The 12,498-nt window shown below is 50.1% G+C and overlaps 1 protein-coding gene across 1 annotated transcript; it reads right to left on the bottom strand.

Annotated features, from left to right (window-relative positions):
- Positions 1-10,923: 10,923 nt before the first annotated feature.
- On the bottom strand, positions 10,924-12,140 carry LOC117359728 (putative nuclease HARBI1). The gene is made up of 2 exons (XM_033942944.1): positions 11,429-12,140; positions 10,924-11,315 (listed from the first exon to the last, which is right to left on the bottom strand). Exons 1-2 carry the CDS (start codon positions 12,138-12,140, stop codon positions 10,924-10,926), a joined length of 1,104 nt encoding a protein of 367 aa, XP_033798835.1.
- Positions 12,141-12,498: the final 358 nt, after the last annotated feature.

Genomic DNA, 12,498 nt, shown 5'->3' with positions numbered 1-12,498 from the left:
CAAACATTTTTAGGTGTGTATTGCCCAAATCATAATGCTTTTGGAGGAGGCTCCATCCCTCTCTGTCTTTCTGTTTGCATAGACAAAGACACACCACACACTCTTCATACAGCCCCTGTCACCTAAGATGACATACTTTACCATATCTTTTCACACTCAGTCCCCAAACATGAGTTAATGAATGGTGGAAGGGGAAATAAATTATTTAGTCATACTATAAGCATGCACTTTTCCACTTGTATATTTCCAAATCACATCAGTCTCTATTTTCTGCATTGAAGTGTCTTTCTTTTCCTGTCTTTCTAGGTGTCTGCAATTTACGACTTCTCCTCTCTAGCTCTTTCCTCCATTTCTTTCTCTTCTTTCTCTCTATCAACTCACATTTTACTCTCCTTATCACTCTTCAGTCCTCAATCACTTTCTTTTTACTTTTCACTTACCTATCGACTTTATTTTTTCTCACTTTCTCCTCTCTTCCACTGGCTCACCATGACAGTTCTAATTGCTGTACTCATCATCCTCCTCTTTCTCATTTCCTTACCAACACTCTCCATAGTCTCTCCCACATGGTTCTATCATGTTCAGAATCTCCCCTCTTTCTCTCTCTTCCCTGTTCCCTGCAGTCCAGCATCTCCCCATTCCCTCACCCTCCCTCTCTACCCTAATATGGTCCAGATTCTTCCTTCTTTCTCTGCCTCTCTCCATGCCATCCTTCCACCCCACCCTATAACTCAGCAGCTCTCACTTCTTTCCCTCCACCCTAGTGCCCAACATCTCCCCATCTCTCCCTCTTCTCCTCTACCCCTATGATTCAGCATCTCTCTGTCTCTTCTCTCTTTACCCCTTCCTCAATGTAGCATCACCCTATCTCTCTTCTATTTATACTCCAATGACATCATGTCCTCATTCCTTCCTCTCTGTGGTCCAACAGGTCCCTCTTTTTCTTCCCCTACATTGACACTTTGACAACTCAAAACAAGGAAAAAGCAGTGTAAGGTCTGAAAGTGCATGTGCCTGCTGCAGGTACAATGCACCCTGAACTTCATAAACAAGAAGTTTATGTCATAGGGGCAGAGACATATCAGACCCCCGTAGCAAGTCCATGATCTAAAATGCCCCATAATGCTTTTCTATCAGATTTCAGCCGGCCTGCTACCCATTGCTGGCTGGCCTCTTGAAACAGAATCCAACTAGCTCACTGTGCTATGTTGCACTACACAGTGCAGAGTTTGCCAGTATTAGACCAGTCCTGACAGTTATCAAAGTGAGGCCAGCAGAACAGAAAACCAGCCCATTTCAGTACAAGTTTCATCCAATTACCATCCACAGGCTAGCCAACAATTCCATGGTACACCTGCAGCTGCCCTGTTCTCCCTTCTTTCTCACTATACATGTATGTGGATGATACCAAAATCTGCAATAGAGTAGACACCCTCAAATGATGTGGATAACATGAAGAATTACCTAGAGAAGCTTGAAGAAAGATCTGAAATTTGGCAGCTAAAATTTAATGCTAAGATATGCAAGGTCATGAATTTGGGCTGCAAAAACTCAAAGGAATAGTGCATTTAAGAATATAAGAATAGCTTTACTAGGTCAGACCAATGGTCTATCTAGGCCAGTATCCCGTCTTCATGGAGGCCAATCCAAGTCACAAGTACCTGGCAAAATCCCAAATAGCAGCAGCATTCCATGCTACCATCCCACGTCTGTCTCAATAGCAGACTATGAACTTTACCTCCAGGAACTTATATGCACAACAGAAGAGAGGGATTTGGGTGTGATTGTATGTGATGATCTTAAGGTGGCCATACAGGCTGAAAAGATGATGGCAAAAGCTAGAAGGATGCAAGGGTGCATAGGAAGAGGTATTGCAAGTAGGAAAAAGGAGGTATTGATGCCCCTGTATAAGACTCTGGCGAGACCTCATTTAGAATACTGTGTACAATTCTGGAGACCGCACCTTCAAAAAGATATAAAAAGGATGGAGTCAGTCCAGAGGAACTTTACTAAAATGGTGTGTGGCCTTTGTCATAAGGCATATGGGGACAGACTTAAAGATCTCAATATGTATACTTTGGAGGAAAGGTGGGAGAGGGGAGATATGATAGAGACATTTAAATTTAGAAATTCTGAAGAAATGTTATTAGCCAAGTGGTGGGGATACCCCCTGAAAAATCATTTAACTTAAGTGGAGAAAATGCCTCAACTTTATATAATAGGCAGACGGCAACCCAATGAGTTTTTTAGCTGTTCTAATTCTGTATCATAGGCAAAAAACTCCACAAATTTTCAAAATGCAATTTTTCCAAAATGGGAAATCATCCTACCACTGTGCACAGGGAACAAGAAAAAAAACAAGAGACACAATCCACTTATCTTCAAAGATGTCCGCAATTAGCACAAAGTGCTCAGTCTAGCATATCGATCTTCCTGCTATAGCAAACTAAACGTTGGAATGAAGATAAGGGAAAAGCTGTAAATATCCAACCAGTGGCTGTGACATTTAAATGCCTACGAGGCATAAATGCACATGACTCGAGTCTCTTTCATTTGAAAGGAAGCTCTGGAATGAGAGGGCATAGGATGAAGTTAAGAGGTGATAGGCTCAGGAGTAATCTAGGGAAATACTTTTTTTACAGAAAGGGTGGTAGTTATGTGGAACAGTCTTCCAGAAGAGTTGGTGGACACAGAGATTGTGTCTAAATTCAAGAATGCGTGGGATAGGCATATGGGATCTCTCAGAGAGAGGAAGAGATAATGGTTACTGTGGATAGACAGACTGGATAGACCATTTGGCCTTTATCGGCCATCATGTTTCTTTCCCCAAACTTGATAGCAGGAGATGTGGAGGGGCATAAACGATAAGTCATATAAAAGCTCCAGGTGTCGGCGGCGTAAAATGTCCAGGGAAATGTGTCGATAATCGAAAGACGTCCAGGCCAGTTGATTATCGGCACGTAACACGTTCACCAGAAACATGTCCACATGAGCTATACCGAAGCGTCCAACTTTACCTACCAAAATGTCACTCGTCCAAACAGGACGTACGACTATTGTCGCCGCGTTCCGCTAGACGACTTGCTAGTCATGTAGCGCTCTTTATCTATTAGTTGGCCTGGCACATGTCCCACTGATGTCACACTGTCCCCAACAACGTCCTGCATGCCTATATATAAACCACCACGTGGAAGTGCGACCCTTGTGGGTGTAGTAGGAGTTTAGTGAGGAGTAGGAGAGTGGTTGGAGTTTGGTGGAGGTTAGGAGAGTTTAAATTGATTACTGAGTGGGATCGAGTGATTGGAGAGTATTTCTGTGAGTGTGTGTGTGAGAGCAAGTGAGAGAGATTGTAAGGGAGACAGACAGGAGTGACAGTGTGAGCGATTGTGGGAGTGAGAGATAGTGTAGTGAGGAAGGGCGTGCCAGGAAGAGTGTGTGGCCACCAGGGTGAGTGTGGGAGTGTGTGTGTGAGAGCTTCTGTGAGTGCGTGTGGGTGTGATGGTGGAGTGTAGGGAGCCCAACTACTCCCTAGCGGAGACAGAGTCATTAGTGGAGCTCTGTCTCCAGTATGAGGCACGGGTGTTTGGCCACAATGGCAGGAGGCCACCCCGCAACGTCGCCATGAGGGCCTGGGCCAGAATACGGGACACCCTGCAGAGGTGAGAACCACCCCAGTACCCATCACTATGTAGCCAGTGTGTCCTAGTCACTTAATCTGTCACCTATTGTTCCCACCCCCATTTGTCAAGGACCTGCTTGCTTATTCTGTGTTGCATAAAAAAAGAGAGATAGATAGATAGATATATAAAGGAAACATAGATAGACTAGTGTTTAAGCCCGTTACATTAACGGGTGCTAGAATATATGGCTGTCTGTCTTTCTTTCTTTATGTCTCTCTCCCTGCTCCTGTTTCTTTCTTCCTTTCTTTCTGTCTTTCTCCCTCCTGCAATTTTTTTCTCTATCTCCCTGGCACCCTTTGCCTGTCTGTCTTTATTTCTGTGTCTCTCTGGTCCCCTGTCTGTCTTTATTTCTGTCTGTCTCTCTCCCTAGCCTCCTTTGTCTGTCTGTATTTATTTCTGTGTCTCCCCCCCCCCCCCCACTTTCCTTTGCAGAAGCAGCAGTGCTATTTCCCTTCCCCTCCAGATCCCTGTGAAGTAGTAGCAGCATTTCCCCCCACCCACCCCCCATTCCCTTCTCTCCCCCCCACTTTCCTTTGCAGAAGCAGCAGCGGTATTTCTCTTTCCCTCCAGGTCCTTGCTGAAGCAGTAGCAGCATTTTCCCCCACCCCCCATTCCCTTCTCTCCCCCCCACTTTATTTTGCAGAAGCAGCTGTGATATTTCCCTTCCCCTCCAGATCTCTGAGAAGTAGTAGCAGCATTTCCCCCCACCCCCCCCCCATTCCCTTCTCTCCCCCCCCCACTTTCCTTTGCAGAAGCAGCAGTGCTATTTCCCTTCCCCTCCAGATCCCTGTGAAGTAGTAGCAGCATTTCCCCCCACCCACCCATTCCCTTCTCTCCCCCCCCCCACTTTCCTTTGCAGAAGCAGCAGCGGTATTTCTCTTTCCCTCCAGGTCCTTGCTGAAGCAGTAGCAGCATTTTCCCCCACCCCCCATTCCCTTCTCTCCCCCCCACTTTATTTTGCAGAAGCAGCTGTGATATTTCCCTTCCCCTCCAGATCCCTGTGAAGTAGTAGCAGCATTTTCCCCCACCCACCCCCACATTCCCTTCTCTCCCCTACCACCACTTTCCTTTGCAGAAGCAGCAGCGGTTTTCCCTTCCCCTCCAGGTCCCTGCTGAGTAGTAGAAACATTTTCCCCCACCCCCCATTCCCTTCTTACCTTGAGCTGCCCTGCTCCGTTCGGCCCCTCCCCCTTCCCTTCCCGTGTGCTGGCCTGCTGCGGCTGAAGGTTTTTTTCGGCGACTCCTCCTGTTAAACCTCCCCCCCCTCCTCCTCCCGCAACCGCTCCTGTTCAAAGCGGCCTGCTGAGGTTCGCGGCCGCTGTAACGAACCTCGCAGGCCGCTCTCCAACTCGGTAGCATGTTCCCTCTGACGCGATTGCGTCAGAGGGAACGTGCTACCATGTGGAGAGCGGCCTGCGAGGTTCGTTACAGCGGCCGCGAACCTCAGCAGGCCGCTTTGAACAGGAGCGGTAGCGGCTGTTGCAGGAGGATTGGGGGGGGGGAATTCGTGAGCGGCGGCAGGACCATGAGGCGGGATTGAGTTTTTCGGCTTCCCCTATCTGGGGAAACCGCCGTGCCGAACTGAGCTGCGCGTGGGGCCGTAGTAAGCGCGGGGCATGCTGCAGTCTTGGCGGCCACGGACATACGGATCATGGAAGCACGCTGATAAGACTGCGCATGCGCCGCCTACGGTTTTATTATATAGATAATGAAGGATAACAATATTTTGGCAGGCAGATGTTTAATACCTGGACAGGTCCCTACCTCATCAGAATCTACATGACAGATGTGATGTGCTCAGTGCCTTCATAACGCTGCATATATTTGAAAAGGATTGTCACCTGACCGTATTCTCCACCATATCTTTCTTCCAGGCGTTATGGTGTGTACTGGGACCTCGAGTCACTGAGACGCAGGTGGCGCAGAGTCCACTGGGAGAACCCAGCCCTCATCCGGCGCACCAGACACCGCCTCCGAGCTGGACGTAAGTGGCAGCCCCCCCAAACAAAAAACACTAAAGTCAGTAGCACAGTTATGACAGCTGCCTTGTAATAAATACCAGAAATCCTGAAACGTGGAGGTGACTCTCAGATGCAAAAAAGCTATAATGGAGGAACGGGAGCTAATGGTCAGCTCAATGAATATCTCTGCAGTTGATATCGGTGCTGATAGCATACTGAGTGCTCATTCTCTGAGGCCCCTCACCGCAATCATCTGCATTGTCAAGGAGGCATACCCGAACAAGGGATATAGGCCTCAGAGGCTGCCGGCCACATGTTGCTCTGGAGGTCACCCTCATACCTCCAGACCAATGTCAGGCCTGCTGTTGTGGAGGCATATATCCCTTGGTCAGGTATGCCTCCCTGACAATGCAGATGATTGCGGTGAGAGGCTTCAGAGAGACACTATCAGAATCTAAGCATCATGTGTGCTTCATAGTTGCACCTGTCACCCTCTATTCTATGTCATCTCATGTCTGCTACCTCTCAACGCTCACCTTCTTGTAAATGTGCTCTTCTTTGGCAGCTGTTCTGGTATGCAACCTATTGGTGATGAGATGCCGGTCAGGCCACTGTGTCAACATACATCAAGGCCACTCAGTGTGACCTGCATAAGCCTGGCCACCTTTTGTTTAGATGTATACCGGTGTCACTGAACACAGAAAGTAGTTTACATATGTGTTCACACACTGGCCTGACCTGTCTCCCACCTAGTCTCAATGGGTTGGGTGGGGGTGGGGGGATAGCTAATTGTGTATGTAGTATAAAAGCTATGCACACTATGGTTACCCTAACATCATATTCTGTCCATACACAGGTCGTGCGCAGCATGCTGCAGAGGACCTAGCCCAGGAGGTGGTGCAGGATATGTGCCTCGAGGCCGCCAGGGAGGCAGTGGCAGAGGCAGCAGATGAGGAGGAAGGCTACTCTGCATCTGAGGAGAGTCTGCCACATGACAACATAGTGGAGGTGTCAGATGTGGAGGAGGAGGGCCAGGCGGCAGAGGTGCAGGATGTGGCACAGGGTGTGGCGGAGGAGGTGCCAGAGCACATGGTGGAGGAGCAGGGAGCATGGGAGGTCCCCGATGTCTATGCAGACGTGCCCCCTCTTGAAGGGGATGAGGAGGTGGCGATGGAGGCAGCAGGGCCAGCCCCAGCCATGGATGTGCAGCCAGCGGCCCTAATTGTTCCTCCCCCTCCTGAGGCCTATGATCAGCTACTGAACGTTGAGGCCGATATGCGCGCTGAACTGCAGGAGGGGAGGCGGGAGACAATGGAGGCCCTGGCGGAGATTGTCAGGCTCCTGCACCAGCTGGTAGGCATCTTCCAGGAGCCTGTGTAGGAGCCGAAGGGGCAGACCTAAGGGCCATGGTGGCAATGGACCATTGAGGCCCCAATCATGTTACCAACAGTGTCCCTGACATCTCACAAGTAGCTGGCAGATATCCAATGACTGAAAGGACATCACACGGGCGTTCCTTTGCATATTCATGGGACTTTACCTACTGTATCCCATTGGGACATACTTGCATGTTACAGGCTGTCGCCTACAATGTTGTCACCATATTCTCTGCCAATGATTGCAAGTGTTGAGATGTGATGTACAGATGCAAACTGTACATTGATGGTTAAGGTGTGCAATAGTTGCACCGAAGGTGTGTTTTCACCCCATGCCTAGGGTAGGAAGACATGCATATGGTGGGACAGTGTTATATGCAATATAGGGTACCTATCCCATATCAGTGGAAAAGAGGTATGCAGTGAAATGAAAAGACCCTGCCATCAGATGGCATGTGGTATGGAGGTCCAAAGAGTGACACTGAAAACGTGGGAATGGTAGGCTGCATATTTGAGGTGACAGATAGCTTGCCTAACCTATGGGCCAATGGATGATGATGTAACCAGGCCAGGGTTACAGGAAGCAGCAGTGAGATTAGAAGCCACAACCTCTGGAGACAGAGACTGCTGCAGCAGGACAGCCCTCACAGATATTTGCTGTCCCTTACAAATGAAAAAGTATGTGAGGCTGAGAACTGCTCGCTTACTTTGCACAGGTCGGAGCAGTTTCAGGCATGTTGGGCCAATCAGCCTGGCATGTGCCATGTTGTTACCATAAGTATGATATTGTGTTTTCTCATAAAGCGTACATATATGTATGATGAATGTTCTATGACAGTCTATTGTGACCAGGTGGTCTAGCATTCATGTCTACCTCAGCAATGGTGTATGCATTTATATATGAATCATGACAAAACAAAAGCAGAAGTAAATAAATAACAGATATCTACCTCTAAACTGGGTGTCATGTGTGCTCCCTGATGTTATGTCACTGACCTGCACCTAACAAAAGGTCAGGCAGCCTACTGAAAGTGGGAAGGTGCCCATCTTGTAAGTGAGATGTGGATGAGACCATGTCACATGCAGGACCTGAGACAGAGGTTGTGTTAGTAAGATGTCTAGAATGAGGGGAGACACATAGACCTGTGGGTTCCATGATTTGCAATGCATGTACCACCTGACAGCGCAATAGCTCCCCCTCATTCTAGAGGCCTGTGCTAACCCTAGACTGACGGGACATCCTAGGCCTGAAGAGTCATATACAGGACAGCTGGTGACTGCTTTGCAATGCTGGGAATCATATGCAATCAGGTAGATGCCATAAGAGCATCACATGTGCAAGGTGAGGCACTAGGAAGCAGAGCTGTGAAAAATGAGAAGGTATTCCCCCCCCCCCCCCCAATGACACCTAAAAGCTGTAACTGCATACCCACCAACACGGCCACACATACACCTGTGGCCAGGATCAGGGGTGTGTAAGGCAGGTATCCCAGGGGAGAGGAGGGGGGTGAGGTGAAGCAATCACTGGAGGAAGGAGGTGGCATTGTGGGATAAGGAAGCCCCCCCCCAGGCAGGGATGGAGGACAGGGACAGGGAAGAGGTGTCCCCCACCAATAAAGAGTGCCTCTCCCCCCACTCTTCTTCTATACGCTGTTTCACACAGCCTTTCCAGGGGGTGACCAGCAACGTGAGCCCCAGACATTACTATGAGCATTCCAAACACCATAGATGAAGCAGGAATACTTGCTTACCTGAGTACAGCCACAGGCTTGAAAAGGCAGCCCATGTAATGTGTAACATTCAGCAAACGAGTGCAGATTGCAACAGTAGATAGGAAGGTGTCTCCGAACAGACAGGAGACGGAAGTTCATGGTGATGTAGACGTATTACAGCCCTCAGAATTTAAACGTGCCAAGGAACGTGGGCTAGACGTCTTTCGGATTTGTCCATAACCGACCAGATGAACGTATTACGTCAGGTCGTCTAACGTACGGCTTGTTGCACGTGCTTAATTGTGTATAAATACGTCTAACTTCATATTATCAAAAGTGTGAGTACTTTGACACCATGGCTCCCAAAGCACTGAAAACCATGTCGAGAAAGCCTAACTTCACCCAGGCTGAGACTGAACTGCTGGTGCAGAAGGTCCACACTCACCACCAGCGCCTCTTCTCGCCCCAGGGAGAAAGACTCGGGGCATACTCTAAGAGCAAGCTGTGGACCGAAATTGCTCACTGCCTCAATGTAGTCCACCACCATAAGCGGGATGTGGAGAACTGCAAAAAGAAATGGCGAGCCATTAAAAGGGAGGTGCGAGCAAAGATGGGGAACCGGCCTCCGGATGGAGACATGTCAGACCTCAGCCCCATGGAGCAGCTGGTACTGAGCTTTGTATCACTATCCTCCACCTATGGTGTGGGCACCCAGGACACCTCAGCTGTCCCACCTGCACAGCCTTCTGGTAAGTACCTGTCCTCATCCCCAGTCTCACAGCTATGTCCCATATTCTGAGAGCCCTCTCTTTCATCCGCCTTCCTCTACCCCTCTAATGGGCCAGTGAGTACACCTGCTGTTCAGTCCTTCACATAATGCCTGTTTGCTACTTCTGATGCCACAGCATGGAATTAGAGTCCACCACCCTTATACTCATAAATTGGAGCATTTGCTATGATCAGCAATGTGGTCACGTAAGGTGTCTGCACATACACTGCGTTCATCCCCTTCATACTGTCACCAACACACCACCCTATGGTTGCTGGCTATGTGGTACTACACCTTTGGGATGCATGTTACTGGCAACTCATCTCACCTACACAGGTCGTGCACCTGTGCTCCTCCACATGTGCTTTTCCCCTATGTAGATGCCAGCTCTGATGAGGAGCAGCCCTGCAGTAGTGGCATGGACACATCAACTCCGCAGGATGAGCCAGCTACAGTCAGCCAGCAGGAGCTTCAGGGGTCCCAGCACACCCTCACACAGGAGCCTGCGAATGGAGCTGAGGACCTTCCAATTCTCCCACCACCTGAGCAGTTTGCCACTGTAGTTGGCGAGACTGAAGATGGCAGTGAGGGAGGCCAGGCTGGCCGCTGGAGGGCACCCAGTCGCCAGCGTCGACACCTGGTTCGATTGGCCCAGAAGCTACTGGGCCAGAATCTGACTCTGGAGGGGTATCGCCAGCAGAAGCTCCAGCTGCTGAGAGAGGCTGTGGAGGTGAAACAGCAGGGAGTGGAGGCGAAACTGCAGGGAGTGGAAGCCCAACGGGAGACGAATGACCTTCTGCGCCAGCTTGTGCATACCAACACTGCCATCGTTGGCAAGCTGGAATGTCCCCGCAGTGAGCTGCGAGCTGCACATCGTACCCCCTCCACAAGCCACCACACTGATGAGGTGCCTGCACCACCCTCCAGCACTGGCTCAGTGCCAACCGGCCGCAAAGCCACACAGAAAACCAAGCACCCCCAGGTGTTGGGGCCTGTTCCCCGCTTGCCTTCCTCGGCTCCCTTAAGATGGCCAGCATTTGACCACAATACAACCTCCAGCAGTGAGAGTGGCAGCTCAGACACTGATGTGGCGCCAGTTGTTCCAGAGGCCACATCTCTACCTAGAGGGGAAGCTGGGAGGGCTGTCAGGGGCCGTGGGAGACCACGTGGGCGAGGGAAGGGGAAGTAGGTGGGGGCTGCAGTTGTTTGTGTATGGGGTTGGGGTGGGTTTGGTGAGGAAGTGTGTACGTAGGGGTGGTGTTTTGCACATTATGTGGGATAATAAAGGTGTTTTTGGAGAGAAACCTATTGTCGGTGCTGTTTTCCAGCTTCAGTTAATGTACACTGAAGCTGACTTGGTTTTGCAGTCCAGTTAAATGGCACTGGACTGATATAGTGTCAGGTGGCTAGGGTACACCATCCATGTCACACGAAGTGGGTCTGTATTAGATGGTGCCTGGCGTTGAACCCTTCGTGGACGGCACTCTGTTCAGCTCTGCAGTGTGGGGGTGGAGGGTGCTCATCATCATCAGCATCAGGTTGTTGCTGTGGGGGATCCGGCAGTGGCAGCTGTTTGCGTAGTGCAAGGTTATGCAACATGCAGCATGCCACAAAGATGTGAGCCACCTTCTCAGGCCTGTACAGCAGCTGGCCCCCCAAGCGATCCAGGCATCTGAAGTGGTTTTTTAACTGGCCAAATGTTCTTTCAATGATGCTCCTGGTGGCTCTGTGATGCCGGTTGTATTCCTCCTCAGCTGCAGTATGAGGGTGGACAATCGGAGTCATCAGCCAGACTCGCTGTGGATACCCCCTGTCAGCTATCACACATAGAGAGAGAGAGAACAATGATGAGTGGCAGTGATTTGCAGGTGCAGGAGGAGAGTGTTGGGGTGGGGGGGGAACAGGGTAGCTGTGTCCCTGAGGTGCTTACCAAGAACCAAGCTCCATTGAACTCCCCCTGGGTTGCTCTCCTGTGGAGGCCGCAATGTTGCACTATATAGGAGTGCCCGATACCCTGTGGAACCAGGGTATCGGGCACACACATCCAGGATCTCTCCCTCTGAATTGCACACCACCTGCATATTCATGGAATGGAACGCTTTCCTATTCTGGTAACTGGCCTCATCCGCCCGAGGGGGTCTCAGGGCAATATGAGTGCAATCTACCACTCCGATGACGGAGGGGAATTGTGCCACATTGTAGAACCGCCTCATACTGTCCTGTAGGGCCTGGGGAGTGGTGGGGAAGGAGATGTAGTCACGGGTGTGGGTTAGGAAGGCATTAAGAAATTGGGTGAGGCAGTTGGAAATGCCAGGTTGAGTGAGCCCAGTGCTGGAGGCCAATACAGAATGGAAGCTCCCAGTTGCCAGGAAAGCGAGGGCTGTTGTTACTTTTAGATGCACTGGGATTGGGTAATTACGGCGAGTGGGGGCCTCTAGCAGGGGCTGCAATTGGAGGCAGAGATCCTGGATGGTGGCCTTGTCGAATCGGTATCGCTCCACACACTGCTGGTCGGTGAGCTCAAAGAAACTGGAGCGCCCCCTAAACTGCCTCCTACGGTGCACTCGATGTAGGGGTCTGTCATTCTCCATCTCCTCCTGCAGAAGGAGTTCCACAGCAATGACCACATTGATCCCTTCCATGGGCCACATGGAAAGTACCTGGCAACGAAAGCAGAGCTCATTACAGGCTAAACAGGCCCCAGCCCAGTGGTCAACCCACACCCCCTCCCTCCAGGGATTGAGACAGGTGGTGAAACATCCCACTCATGCCACACAATAGAGACCACAGTGCATGAGTAAGCTGTAATAGATGTAAGAGAATGAGCTGGTGATGGTGATAGGAGGTAGGATGAGAGAGGGTTGTTTGCAGAGGTGGATGAAACATGGGGTGACACAGCAGTGAGAACATACGTGGGGAGGTTGAGATAGAGATGGTGGGAGTGAGGGGGTATACAGACACGATATTACACACTCTTCCCTTACCTGTAGACTGCACGAC

This window comes from Geotrypetes seraphini, chromosome 4 (assembly GCF_902459505.1).
Source record: "Geotrypetes seraphini chromosome 4, aGeoSer1.1, whole genome shotgun sequence".
Lineage (NCBI taxonomy): Eukaryota > Metazoa > Chordata > Amphibia > Gymnophiona > Dermophiidae > Geotrypetes > Geotrypetes seraphini.
Note: the sequence above shows the minus strand (reverse complement) of the source record. Positions and strands in the feature narration are given on the sequence as shown.